Source organism: Vipera ursinii (assembly GCF_947247035.1).
Source record: "Vipera ursinii genome assembly, chromosome: 4".
Classification (NCBI taxonomy): Eukaryota; Metazoa; Chordata; class Lepidosauria; order Squamata; family Viperidae; genus Vipera; species Vipera ursinii.
Genome location: NC_139514.1, coordinates 83,058,139 through 83,072,381, shown reverse-complemented (window position 1 = coordinate 83,072,381; position 14,243 = coordinate 83,058,139). Strand labels below are relative to the sequence as shown.

At 38.6% G+C, this 14,243-nt stretch overlaps 1 protein-coding gene across 1 annotated transcript in view; it reads right to left on the bottom strand.

Annotated features, from left to right (window-relative positions):
* GABRB3 (gamma-aminobutyric acid type A receptor subunit beta3) overlaps window positions 1–14,243 on the bottom strand; it is a gene marked incomplete at its 3' end in the record, with an annotated part of 371,697 nt that overhangs the window by 207,694 nt on the left and 149,760 nt on the right. The window contains exon 2 of the mRNA XM_083361517.1: window positions 7,560–7,607. Coding sequence (XP_083217643.1) covers window positions 7,560–7,607 — 48 coding nt within the window. The remainder of the gene's footprint in view (window positions 1–7,559; window positions 7,608–14,243) is intronic.

Here is a 14,243-nt window from a genome sequence, read left to right as displayed (position 1 = left end):
AATACTCTGTTGGTAAGATTATTCCAGAGTTCCATAATTTAGTGATTCTTACATACAAATTTCTCATAGTGCCTGCAACTTGAACTAGAATACATGATAATGTACAGTATGCTACCTCATCTAAGATGTATTTGACTGCTCCTCAGATAATTTCTTAACAGTATGGACAATGACAGTGCTGGCTAAAGATGATTATAATTGTAAAACAAGACATAGGGGAGGAAACCAGACTAGGAAGAATCAATGTCTCCTATACTTACTAGGAATTATTTCAACTCAAAGCTAATTGATATCAGGTTGATTTTGTCTCATGATCAGTAGAAGTGAGCAAGGCGGATGGGGATAACTGACCATGGATGTATGTCCTACCTCAATATTTTCCATGCAGAGAGACATTTGTGCTATATTCCTTCATTAATTTACTCACACACCCAAACATACTACAACTAGAAACATTTTCCATTGATAACAATGGTGGCTACTTTAAGTTCTAAAAGCAATAGAAGGTGGGGAGTAGGGTTTGAACATAGGAGGAAAGAAAAAAATGCATAGAAATGTCTATACTTGAAGAAATTTTTTGCTCAAAATGTCTTTTAAAAAACAAGATCAAATATTTTAAGTAAATATGTGGTGATCCTAGTGTATCAGTTTAGTTATTAAACTTTAGCGTATTGTGGTTGTATATTTATTTATTTATTTATTTATTTATTTATTTATTTATTTATTTATTTTATTACATTTATATACCGCCCTTTCCCAAAGGACTCAGGGCGGTTTACAGGGTGCTTAAAAACAAAAATACAAAAGTTAAAAACAGATTTAAAAAATTATATTTGTCCCTGCATAAGTAAAACTCCAGTTAAAATTAAAATTAAAACTAAAATTAAAATTCTCAGCCTGGGCCAGAGAGCTTGAAGAGCCAGGTCTTCAGGTCCCGGCGGAATGAACGGAGGTCGGGGGCAGTCCTAAGCTCCACTGGCAGCTGGTTCCAAAGGGCAGGTGCACCCACTGAGAAGGCCCTATCCCTGAGTGTCGTCCGCTGGCAATCTCTTACCGGTGGCACCCTGAGAAGACCCTCCCTGTGGGAGCGCACTGGACGAAGGGAGCTTGATGCCGGCAGCAGGTGTTCCCTCAGATATCCCGGACCCAAGCCATTTAGGGCTTTATAGGTCATCACCAGCACCTTGAATCTCACCCGGAGGGCAACCGGGAGCCAGTGCAGCTTGTGGAGTAGAGGTGTTACATGGGAGTATCGGGAAACCCCCATCACAACTCGTGCAGCCGCATTCTGCACCAGCTGAAGCCTCCGAGTGGTCCTCAAGGGTAGCCCCAGGTAGAGAGCGTTGCAGTAGTCTAAACGGGAGGTCACGAGCGCATGAGTGACTGTGCGTAGGGCATCTCGGTCCAGATAGGGTCGCAACTGGCACACCAGGCGAACCTGGGCAAAAGCCCCCCTGGTCACGGCTCCTATATGGTCTTCAAAATTGAGTTGTGAATCCAGGAAGACGCCCAAGTTGCGAGCCCTATCAACGGGGGGTAACACCTCACCCCCCATCATTAGAGATGGGATAGTCTGGTTGACCCAAGATGCCGATATGCACAGCCACTCAGTCTTGGCAGGATTGAGACGAAGCCTGTTTCTCCCCATCCAGACCTGGACCGCCTCCAGGCAATGGGTCATCACGGCGAGGTCATCGCTGGGTTGGTTCGGGCTGGAAAGAAAAAGCATACTGATGATACCCCACCCCGAAACCATGAATGATCTCACCCAGCGGCTTCATATAGATGTTGAACAGGAGGGGCGAGAGAACTGACCCCTGAGGAACTCCACAAATGAGAGGCCTCGGGGCGGATCTCTGCCCTCCCGTCAACACCGACTGTGAACGGCCCAGGAAATAGGAGGAGAACCACCGTAAAACGGTGCCTCCCACTCCCAACCCCCTGAGACGCCGCAGTAGGATACCATGGTCGATGGTATCAAAAGCCGCTGAGAGATCTAATAGGACCAGGACAGAGGAACAACCCCTGTCCCGAGCCCGCCAGAGATCATTCACCAGCGCGACCAATGCCGTCTCCGTGCTGTATCCAGGCCTGAAACCCGATTGGTATGGGTCCAGATAATCAGTTTCCTCCAGGAACAAAGGGAGCTGATGCACCACCACACCACATATTGACAAAAGGAATATACTAGTACAGCAATTAGTGCTCTTTGTCCCTCCTTGGGTACAAAGCCAGCTGGGTGACCTTGTGCCAGTCACTTTCTCTCAGCCCTAGGAAGGAGGCAATGACAACTGATAAAAGTTGCCAAGAAAACTGCAGGGACTTATCCAGGCAGTCTTTGAGAATCAGACAAGATTGAACATAAGAAAAAAATTTAAATGAGAATCACTGCATAGAGATGCATTGCAATGAGGCTTTAAAATTTCCACTAAATCAATGAAGACAATAGGAGGAATTATTCTGTTAAAAGGCAAAGCTTAACTCTTCATTTTCTAGCAACAAGACCTTAAAAATTCTCCCAGAATGACAATGAAGAACTAAAATAGCATCCACTGCTAGAAAAAACTTGTTGTCAAAGCCTGTTTTAAAGCCTTGTGGGTTGGGGAAAATTTTGATCTTTACTGATGTGTGATGAAAGCTCCCCCCCTCCCCAAAGGATACAGAATTGGAACTGTAGTTTGGGGGAGGGGAAAATGGCTCAGGACTGTACTGAAAAAAAAGTGGCGAGACAGATATATGGCTTTAGAAGAGAGGGTCTGTGTTAGAGTCTATAGAAAGAACAGTTCAAAAAGCTCTGCAGGCTGGCTAAGTATATGGTCCAGATAATGATGATGATAACTTTATTGTCACTTTGAATGTACACCAATTGACATACATCAAAATGAAATTTCATTGCGTACAGCTCTCAAAGGGTCACCACCTCCGATATATACTCCTTGTTCGTGGCCCGCTCAAATTTCACATTGTCCATTTTAGTCTCTAGGGAGTGAACGATGGCAAACAGGACAGATGGAAATGGGGCTCCATGTGGATTAGCCCTCAAGTTAGCTTGTATTCTTTCCTTTTTCTGATCCTGACTCTTCCACCTTTTCCTTAAAGAGGCCTTGCTTCTTTTCACCCCTGGAGCACGCTGCCGCCGCCACCAACTCCTCCAAAAGCCTCTCTCTCTTCCTCTGGGCCTGCCGACAGCCTCATCCAGTTCCTTCGCTCCATAAGCTCCAGGTCCTCTCCTCCTCTGCCTCCTCTGGAAACAGCCCTGATTTGCAATACAATCCATCACTAGGCCAGCAGTCAGATCTTGCTGCTGGTAGAACAAATTCAAACAGCGCCAACGACTTTTAACGGTCTCACCAGCAGTTCCAAAACAACTAGAAACTCGCCAGGCCAGCAAAGATTGTCGGTCGTATGTTACCTTAGTTCCATGTTGCTCATATCTGCCATAATGAGATAAATAGTTGCCAGCATGGCATGCATTTGTACAATTTATTTATCACGATGGCAGGAATTGATATTGTAAGAAATGAAAGCCACATCCAATCCCTTTAAGTGAGGATCATTTCCACATGTTTGTCATTTCCTTTAAGATCTGTGATTCCGTTCATTTTTAGATCAGTCTGAGTTTATCAGAAATTGCTTTGTGAATGCTACTTTTTGCATTATGGTTAAATTGGAGGGGACTTAGAAAAATCTGATACCCACTCATTCATCTACTCTGAAATCCTAATAATTCAGACTAAGTATGTGTGAGAGTATGTGTACTGCATTATGTGTACTGCAGTTGACAAGTTGGCCCAACTTTATCAGCTCTTTTTTATAGTATTGTTGACCAGGATTAAATCTGTATTTTATTATTTCACATCTTTGAATATTTACTTGATTCTGTTGTTTATGGTAATGTCATACTTATTGACAAGCAAGGGAGAAAAAGAAAGATACACCCAATTGAATGCAGAATTCCAGAGAATAGCTAGAAGAGATAAGAATGCCTTCTTAAATGAACAGTGAAAGGAAATAGAAGAAAACAAAAGAATATGGAGGATTATAGAGATCTCTTCAAGAAAATTGGAGAGATGAAGGGAACGTTTCATGCAAAAATGGGCGTGATAAAGGACCAAAATGGCAGGGACCTAACAGAGGCAGAAGAGATTAAGAAGAGGTGGCAAAATTACACAGGAGAACTATACAAGAACAAGCTTAACATCCCTGATAACCACAATGAGGTGGTCAGTGACCCCGAGCCAAACATCCTAGAATGTGAAGTGAAATGGGCCTTAGGAAATCTGAGCAACAACAAAGCTAGTGGAGGTGACAGTATTCCAGTTCAGCTATTCAAAATCTTAAAAGACGATGCAGTAAAAAGTGCTACACTCAATTTGCTGGCAAATTTGGAAAACTCAACAGTGGCCATAGAATTGTAAAAGGTCAGTTTATACTCCAATTCCAAAGAAAGACAATGACAAAGAATATTTATACTTCCAAATTTTAAAATAACCAAAATTTTCTTTATCTCAGTTCATATCACAATCTAATATTCAAAGTACATATCTTATCAAATCGAGTATATTCTTTTTTAATCCTTACTAATAAATAAAAGCCCCAATTTTCTTAAGCCTTATTCTAGCTTTCTTATTCAGTTTTTTTCCCGCGTAGAATTGAAGGTGTACGAGCAATGTTTCAATTCTACGCGGGGAAAAACCCGAATGACCAAAGATCCACATACAAACACCCACGAAAACCATTTTTTGAAGGGGCTAACCAATTGTCTCTTTATTTTTCTCTCTCATGAATTGCTTTCAACATAAATAAAATCTGTTCCTGATCTTTATCCATGTTCTCTTGGTGGTGTGAATTAAAAGCTTACAAGTCTTATCTATAGTCTGGACCTCAAGCCAATAAAAGATTGTACTATCAAGTTTAGCCACAAGATGTTGCCCATATTGTTTAGGATTTTCTTCTTTTAATCCAAAATTTTTATAGTCCTTTTTCCAATTTTACGTCTTTTTTATAAATAAAACCCCAAATCTTCAATAAAAATAGGGAATCTTTTAGTCCTTATGTTTTAAAAAGATAAAAATCCAATTAAAATCAAATTATTGTTTCAACATTTTAAACTCCCCTGGATAATCAGTCACCACTGTTTTTAGAGGGTGGGATAGTTTCCCTTCATTCTCTACAGGGGGGGAAAATACCTTGGGCAGATTATACAGGTAGAAAAAATAGTTAGGACTGAAGAGAGGTTCAGATCTCACCCAGTGTCATCTGCGCTGCTTTGTAGGTGCCTGGTGGTACGTTTGACTTCAGCTGTCTGCAGCCTAGTGACAAGCCATATTTCTATGGCTGTTCTTTCATCCGCTGGTTTGGAGGGCTGTGCCAGATTGGGCACAAGGGCTACCATCCTCCTGTGATCAAGCAGGGATCCCCTCCTTTCTGGTCACCCCTACAAGGTGACTTTAGACCCTTTCCATCGCTGGTCCCCCAGCGATGCGAAATCAGATGTGGAAGATGGAGCTCACCTTCCAAGCATCTGCAGTGGCCTCGTCGGCAAACTGGAACCCCTTTTCTCTATGTTTTATTCACAACTATTCTATTCACCAATCAGGGCTTTCTTTTATGAGGAAAAACAATATGTTTGCTGATGGAGAATAAACAGCTCATATTTTATGCACAAAGGTGCTGGAGATGAAGAAGAAGATGAAATGGAAAATACAGCTTTTCTTCAGCTCTGCTGAAAGAACATCTGTATTAGGCTCTTTGTATCTTCGGAGTGTACAGAGCTATTCATTACATAAAGAGCCTTGGTGGAGCAGTGGGCTAATGCCTCCTTAAGTAACACCAGCTGCCTGCAATTAGTGCAGGTTCGCATCCCACCAGGCTCAAGGTTGACTCAGCCTTCCATCCTTCCGAGGTAGGTAAAATGAGGACCCAGATTGTTGGGGGCAATAAGCTGACTTTGTAATAATGCCGCTTGGGGGGGCGAAAGCCCTAATAAGCAGGCATATACATAGAATGAAGGCTACTGCTAAGCTTGTAAGCCGCCCTGAGTCTTCGGAGAAGGGCGGGATATAAATGGAATTAAAATAAAAAAATAAAAAATAAAAAATAAAGCCACATAAAGTATTATTTTAAGAACTGATTTCCAGTTCCTATATACATCTCTTTTTCTTTCTGTAGGTACTTTCTAGATTGTAAACTGATGAATAGAGACAGGCAGAATTTATCAATGTAAATAGGTCTGGAAATCTTTTTTAGAATGAGAGTTAGATAAAAATGTGTTACTTTTATAATGATGCATTATCATCATGAGAGGCTACATAAATGTTGTAAATAAATATGTAATATTATTTTAAAAATGGATATATTTTTACACATCACTCTCTTATGTCTCAACTGCAGAAGAAAGTCAAAATGAGCCCACCACGAGACATAATTAAGGCATGATTTAGCCTAAGGTACACATAGAAATCTTTAATAGAATAATTCAGGATTTTAGTTAGCTGTGAACCGGCAGTTGTCATAACACTTCCATAAAACAAAAACAAGTCAAAATAGTTTTTGTGGAACCTAACATTTCAATTAAGACAAACGTGAGTATTGTGAGTTGAGTCCCAGTAATTGTTCACAAAGACCATATGTTTTGAGTTAGTAAAGGAATTTTTCCTTTGTTTACAAACATCATTGCAAATATTATTATTTATAAATATTATTATATCAGTATTATTTGTAAATAAAATATGAAAATATTTATAGATACAGAGAAATCTTATAGGATGTAAAATACATTCCTATAGGAGAAGAAGAAGCAGTGCCTAGGGTGTGGAGACAAGAGAGGAATCAGTCTGGAGCAATTATGTTCCCACAAACAATCCAAGTCCAGCTCCTCCCCTTGAATTCCATTGACTGTTATCTAGCACCAGTATACTGCTGACCATTAGTTGATTCGATTCTTATATATAGGCTTGAGCAATAAATCTTTTTAACTGAAATTTAACTTGTGGTCCTGATTCTATGTACCTGACAATTCCTGGTTTTATTGTGGCTTATTTTTCTTCCAAATTGGCTAGGACATGACCATTCAAGTTGCTATTACAGTGCATATATAAAGCAATGTCAATGCTGCAAACATTAACATATTTTTGCACTGACAATATAAAAGACAGCCTGTTACTTTAAATTGCTTCACTTTGGGGGGAAACAGCAGATGTTTTGAGAAGATTAGAAAAGCCTGCATACAGAATGGGAAGTGAAACCTCATATGTAAAACTAATTGGATAATGTGATTTATGAGGTGTAGATAAGGGCGGGGAAATGTATGTGTTACAATGGGTTTTGAGGGAGGAGATCTCAGATTCTGGCATCCCTCTATGAGTGCCGATGTATCATTTCATTACTAAGACTTTTTAGATAAATAATGCCTGCAATTTGTTTGAACTGTCTCATTTATTGGAACCATGACAAGCAGCTTCCATTTTTGTAGTCATCTAAGATTATACAGGTAACAACATAAATGCAAAAGGCCTTATAGAGATCACTAGAGATAGGAAACAGTTTTTAGTACTCACTTTGCACCATAGATTGCATATAACTTTTTGTTCTCCTCAGCAGCATTCCTAAAAATAAGAAAAAGTATATATTTTATCCATATTATCCATATACTGTATATTACTTTTTCATTGACTTCTTGTTTCACTTCTCACTTCTTTTCCCCACTAGAGTAGGGAAAGAAAAACTAAAGAAATGTTTCTGCATCCAATAGTGTCTGATCCTGAAACCATTGTATTAGAAACTGGGTAAAGTTGGTTTCAGGCAAGACTTCCATAATTGTTAAGAAATAATAGCCTATTAATTGTTTAGCAATTTCTTTTTTAACAGTTTACAATGTATTCTTTGTTACTTGGTTATACCATTGGGTTAGAGTTATAGAAAAACAGTTCTATGAATGTATTATTATTATTCAACCAAACAGAACCACAATAAGATGAAAACCTCTTCAATGAAGGTTATGAACCTAGCAAGATGTAAAGAAGATGTTTTCTTTTCTTTCTTTCTTTTTTGAAAAAAAAATTATTGGATTTTATAGAGTTAAGGATAACATTTTAGAAGGCAATGTGGTAATTGGGTTAAACAATAGATCAGTAATAAAATCTTTAGTAAGTATCTCAGGTTACATCATCAAATATTTCTTCTCAGTTTCCCTTGACATTTGCTATATCATATTTAAGCTAATAAATTTCTAATTATATCAAAATTCAGTAGAAATTTCATTATCACATATATTTTTTTTTTCTTTTTGCTTATACATATCTTAATAAATCTCAATAAACAATCAATGTCCTGTTATTAAATTTTACCTAAGTTTAATTTTTAATTACAGTATTCCAGTTTAACCTTTAATATCCATAGTATTTAAGTTTCAGGTAACCCAAATTTCCTTTTTCTCACTTCATAAAAGTTATAATATCTAAAATACACCTATTAGAAATTAAATATGTTCTTATTCTATTCCATAAACATTTTCTACTTCCCATCCTAGTACATCACTGCCTTAATAATACAGTGTCCTTTATTAGTTCAAATCCATCATCTATATTCACTGGGCTAATCAATAATTCAAACCTATTTCCTAATAGTTAATTTAGATTTCCCTTGTTAATCTAAATCCTCAATATTCAACCAATTAATCCCCTATTTTTTTTTTACTATTTTCTGACTATTTTAAATTTAATACTCAAATTTTCCTTTGTTTCAAAGTCCCCCTTTAGCCCACTAACTGACAGTTTAGGATCCTATCTAATATATCAAGGGGCCCCAGTTTTTCAACCTAATTCTAACTTTCTTCTTTTGCCAACCATGCTTCCATACCAATGCTTTTAAATCATCAGATAGGTCTCTCTTCATTCTTGTATATATTATTTGGATTAAAGGAGACCATCTAGTTGCTAGATTTCTAAGAGGTCTGGCCCATTTATAATCATTAAATCGCCTTGATATCCCAGATCCCCATATTTGTTCTGGTATAGCTGTCTTTAATTCGATCTGGTCTTTTCATTTCTCAAGTTTCTTCTTCTGGTTTTCATCGAAGGTCATTTCCTGTTTTGGAATTATAGTGTTGTTATCTGGATTTTCAGTAGACTGTGCTTGTTGTTCTGTAGAGCCCTCTGCCTTGGCGTTCAGTTGTTCCACTTCTGTTGTTTTTTGGATTGGTAGTTTTCTAGCAGCAATCAGGGTTTTGCTTTCTGGAGGTAAGCTGGCACCTTTGTCTTTCAAATTAGCTTTAAGTTTCTCAGTGTTTGCAAGAATAGTTTCAAGTATAAGTTTAAACATATCCTGGATGTTTTGAAAATTGTCCTCTATTTCTGACATAGTTAAAAATGATCTTTCTAGTGAAGGCTATTTATTAAAGAACAGTCAGTAAATGTTCACCTCCACTGTTCCTAGAAGCCAGTTTCACTGCCCAGCTGTTCTCTCAGAGATAGGTTTCTCATAAATAAAACCAAGGTCAGACCTGGGCTGGGAACAAGTCTCTTAGTCAGAAATAATAAAACTATTGTGCCAAGCTTTGCCACAAAATGTCCCCGATCACCTTTAGAGTCTTTTTTTCAAATCCCAGGCTAAAATCTTATCCAATTTAAGTTCTTTTTTGCAAATAAAGCAGAATAACAGATTCCAGTACGAATAGGAATTTTTTGAGTTGCCAGATTCCAGACAGAAAATAAATATCCAGTTGCATTAAGTTAATCTTTTCAAAACTTTGTTTCCTCTAAGTCAGGGGAAAGCAAGCTAAAACATTCAAAGAGCCACTTGGACCCATTTCCCACTGAAAAGAAAACACTGGGAGCTACAAAACCCTTTCAATATCTAAAATGAATACTGTGCTGCATTTATGAAATCAATGAACTTCTACAAAGAAAACAAATTTTTATTTATGCATGCAACAAAAACATTTTGAACTCCAAAAAAAAGGATGCTGGGTCAAAGGTTACTTTCAAATAAAATACTCAAATGTCTATTTGAGTCCTCCTCATATTTATGAAATAAAAAGCCGGTGCAAACTATAAAAATTACAAACAGAAAAATAGAAAAAAAAATTGAGGGGGAAAAAAGAGAAAAGGACAGAAGAAAGAGGGGGAAAAAACCCTTTCTCCTTCATCCCAACAGGTAAAAACAATTTTAGTAGCTTATCTACCATCTCTAAATACAGCATAATTATCCCTATACCTCACCTCTTAATTAAAAAAATCAAAATATTTCATTAAAAGTTCTTTACTAAAAGTCCAGTAAGGACAACCACATATATTATTATTATTTTTCTCTCTCTCCCTCACTCCCTGTCTCTCCCTCCCTCTCCCTTCCCCTCCCTCCCTCTCTCTCTCTCTCTCCCTCTATCCTTCCCTTCCTTTCTCCCCCGTCTCTCCCTCCCTCTCTCTTTTTGCCCTTGGTCTGCCAGTCCTCTTCCCCCACTCAGTGTGTTTGTGTTGTGTGTGTGTGAGAGAGTGAGTGAGTGAGAGAGAGAGAGTCAGAGACAGAGAGAGACAGAGAGGCACTTGCCTCTTCTCTCTCTCTCTCTCTCTCTCTCTCTCTCTCTCTCTCTCTCCCTCTGTCTCTTTCTGCCTTTCGTCTGCCAGTCCTCTTCCCCCACTCAGTTTGTTTTTGTATGTGTGTGTGTGTGTGTGTGTGTGAGAGAGAGAGAGAGAGAAGGAAAGTGCAAGTCTCTCTCTCTCTCTCTCTCTCTCTCTCTCTCTCTCTCTCTCTCTCTCTCTCTCTCTCGCACAGGAGAAGGCTGAAAGAGCCGCATGTTGCCGACCCTTGCTCTAAATAGTCAGATGCCACCATTTTAGAGGGTGGGGAAAAAAGTTCCCTTCCCTCTCTCCTCAAAAGGGAATAGATTTTCAAGAAGCTTTTAACAGGAAAAATACTTGGGATACAGAGAAGATAAAATCTCACCCAATTTCTCCACATTGCTTTCAAGTGCTTGTTAGTAAGTTTGGCCTCAGCTGTCAGCAGCTTAATGATGGGCCATAAATGGTCAATCTTTTCCCTGTCAGTTCGAAGAGCTGCCCCAGATCAAACGGGAGGGTTGCTGCCCTTCTGTGATCACTCAGGGGTCCTCTTCACGCTCATTGCCCCTACAGGGTGACTTTGGACCTTCTTGTTGTGACTCAGGGCCAGCCTGTGGGTCCGACAGCCGGGTCCGATGTATCGGAGGACTCAGATGTGGGGGAGGAGGGAAACGAACCGGCTGATGATGATTTGGAGACTTTGCAGAGTCCTCAGCCGGGAACCTCTTCTCAGCTGTGTGAGCCCGAGAGTGCGGAGGATGATGACCCACAGCTGGCCCTGTTCAAGGACGCCCGACGCAGGAGGCAGACGAGCAGGGACAAACAAAGAAAGGCTATGGGACTCCTCGGGAGGAGGCACAGGGAGACCACGCCCTGAGCTCTCTATAAAAGAAGTGTTTGGGGAGGGGCTGGTGGCTGAAAGCAACTTTTCCGTTTGAGAAGTCAAGCTCTTGTATTCTTGTAACAGTGTAATTAAAACTTGGCAGAAGCCTTTTGGTCTTGGACGCTTTCCAGACTCTTCTTTTGATTAGGGGTGCGAGAAGAGGGCTGGTTCAGAACACTTCTCAGGGTCCCCTGGCAGGAGAAAATCAGACGATGGAGGGAGTGATCTCCCCAAACATCCACCAGCACTGTGATCGCAAACCAGAAACCATAAAGATGTTTTCAACTTGGAGCCAGAATGACTGGGGCAAAATGATTGACCCAAAGTGATCCATATGATAGCCTTCTATGCCTAAGAGGGGACTAGAACTTAAGTCTCAGCCCCACAGTAACATAGTAACATACAGAGAGATAGGATATACAAAAGGTCAGTCCCCATAGATATTTCATTATATAAAGACATTAAAAAAATCAGATTGGTTTCTCTGAAAACAATTCTCTGAAAAAATGTTAATAAACTTAATAAAATGTTTTGGTTGGTCTATGAAGCCTAACTTTTAAAACAGACTGTGTTGTGTGTAAAATTACCTGCATATTTATATTGAAATAAAAATAAAATAAAAGATAAGCATAGTTCTGTTTATATTGTAAAACAGTTTTATAAATAGCTTCATTTTTTAAATCTATATAAGTGATTCCATCAATAATCTTTAAGACCACAATTTTACCACCTGGAGAAAACTAAAAATACACAGACTTCCTATGTGCACATAATATTATTTCATAGTTTAATATGATATATTATCCATATTATACTTTTTAAATTGATACTAAAATCTTAAGGCTTTTCAAGGTAGTCAGGTCTTATAATAGTGAAAACAAAATATAACATATACACCTTGCAACATATTAAAAATATCACTGGCACTGATTGCATTATTCCTAAATATGCTGAAATCATAAAATGATTTTGCTTTAATACAAGCTTACAGATTTCCCTCTTTATAGACAAAATATGTTTAATGAGCCATGGTGGCACAGTGGTTAGAATGCAGTACTGCAGGCTACTTCAGGTGACTGCCTGCTGCTTGCAGTTCAGCAGTTCAATTCTTACCAGCTCAAGGTTGACTCACAGTTCCACTCTTCAGAGGTCAATAAAATGAGGACCCAGATTTTGGGGGGCAATATGTTGACTCTGTAAACCTCTTAAAGAGGGCTGTAAAGCACTGTAAAAAGGTATATAAGTCTGCTACTAAGTACTATTGAGAGGAAGGCCCTGAAACACTTTTATGTGATACTCAGAAGGCATTCAGTTTTAAGTAATTCTGATGTCTAATTTAGATATGATTATATTATAACATTCATTGTTGTTTCACATTTTCTACTCTCATAAACATGGCAGTATAATTGTCACCAAACCATTAGTATGATATGCTTGGAAGCAAACTTGCAAATTTATAAAAAATAATTATCTCAGTTTCTAATAAGTTAAAACACTCCAAGGGGAATTTGGGACATTCAGGCAATTCAAATAAGAGTAAAAATTTATTGCAAGTTTATTATGAAAAACTAACAGTCAAGGGAAATTAGTGGGAGTTAAGGAATTCAAGGTAGGCTGTATTTAGATCTCTTGTGGGTGCAAAGGGACTCATGACTGATGATGCATTTGACCCCTCCCTCGGGCTCAGCATACTCATCTCCTACATCCACTTTTGTTTAGAAATGGAATAAAAAGGGATTATATAATCATAACTGACAAAAAACATTGTTTGGATGAAAGCATAGTCATGTTACAAGAAAGGAAAAGTATAGCTTTAACATTTAAGTATGTTTTATTTTGTAATGACCAAGTCTTTCAAATGTGCAAATATTTTAATCTGGATTCCCAAAATTAGAATAAGGTTCATTCTTGATTAATAGCTCATGATGTGGATGCTATTTCAGGTTCAAATACTTCCTTTCATTTGGTGTTGTGTGGCCTTCAAAAATGTAAGAGGCATTTCAAAACAAATCATTGGCAAAAGAATCCCTAGAAATTATTTTTGAAATCTAGGAAATAAAAATAGTTCACACCTTCACTCTTTACCAAGAGTGTCAAACTCGCGATGTCATGTGATGTGTTATGACATATCATGATTTTTTTTCCATTGCCAGCAATGGGGTGGGCGTGGTTTCAGCATGACGCATCTGGCCCGCAGGCTGGCAGTTTGACACCCCTGCTCTACACTAACGTCCTAAATTAGCCTCAGATATTGTCATCTTATTGTTAAGTATAATATAAGTATTAATAAGAATAATAAAGACACATAATATCAGCCTTCTGTTCACAAACTATACATTCCAGATCATTACTGTGCATTAGAAAATTTAAAAAATATAAGTATAGGAGATGCAGAAGTAAGCTCAGTTTTTTTGACGGTCATGTGATTAGTTGCACATTTTTGGAAGACAAAAGTATCATTAACTGTCATTATTTATTTATTGATGGGATTTATATCCCGCCCTATCTCCTGAAGGACTCAGGGCGGCTCACAATAAAACATATAATAAGTACATAAATCAAGATAAAATGAAAATTGAGAACATCAGTGCAATAAAAAATTAGAGAATTTTAAAATGAATTAAAAATACTAAATATAAATTAATTAAAATGCCTGTCAGTCTAGGTCAGCTTGGTGGAACAGGTGTGTTTTGAGGCCGCGGCGAAAGGATTGGAGGTTTTGGGCTATCCGAAGCTCAGGGGGGAGCTGATTCCATAGGGTTGGTGCTCCCACAGAGAAGGCCCTCCCCCTGGGGGTCGCCAGC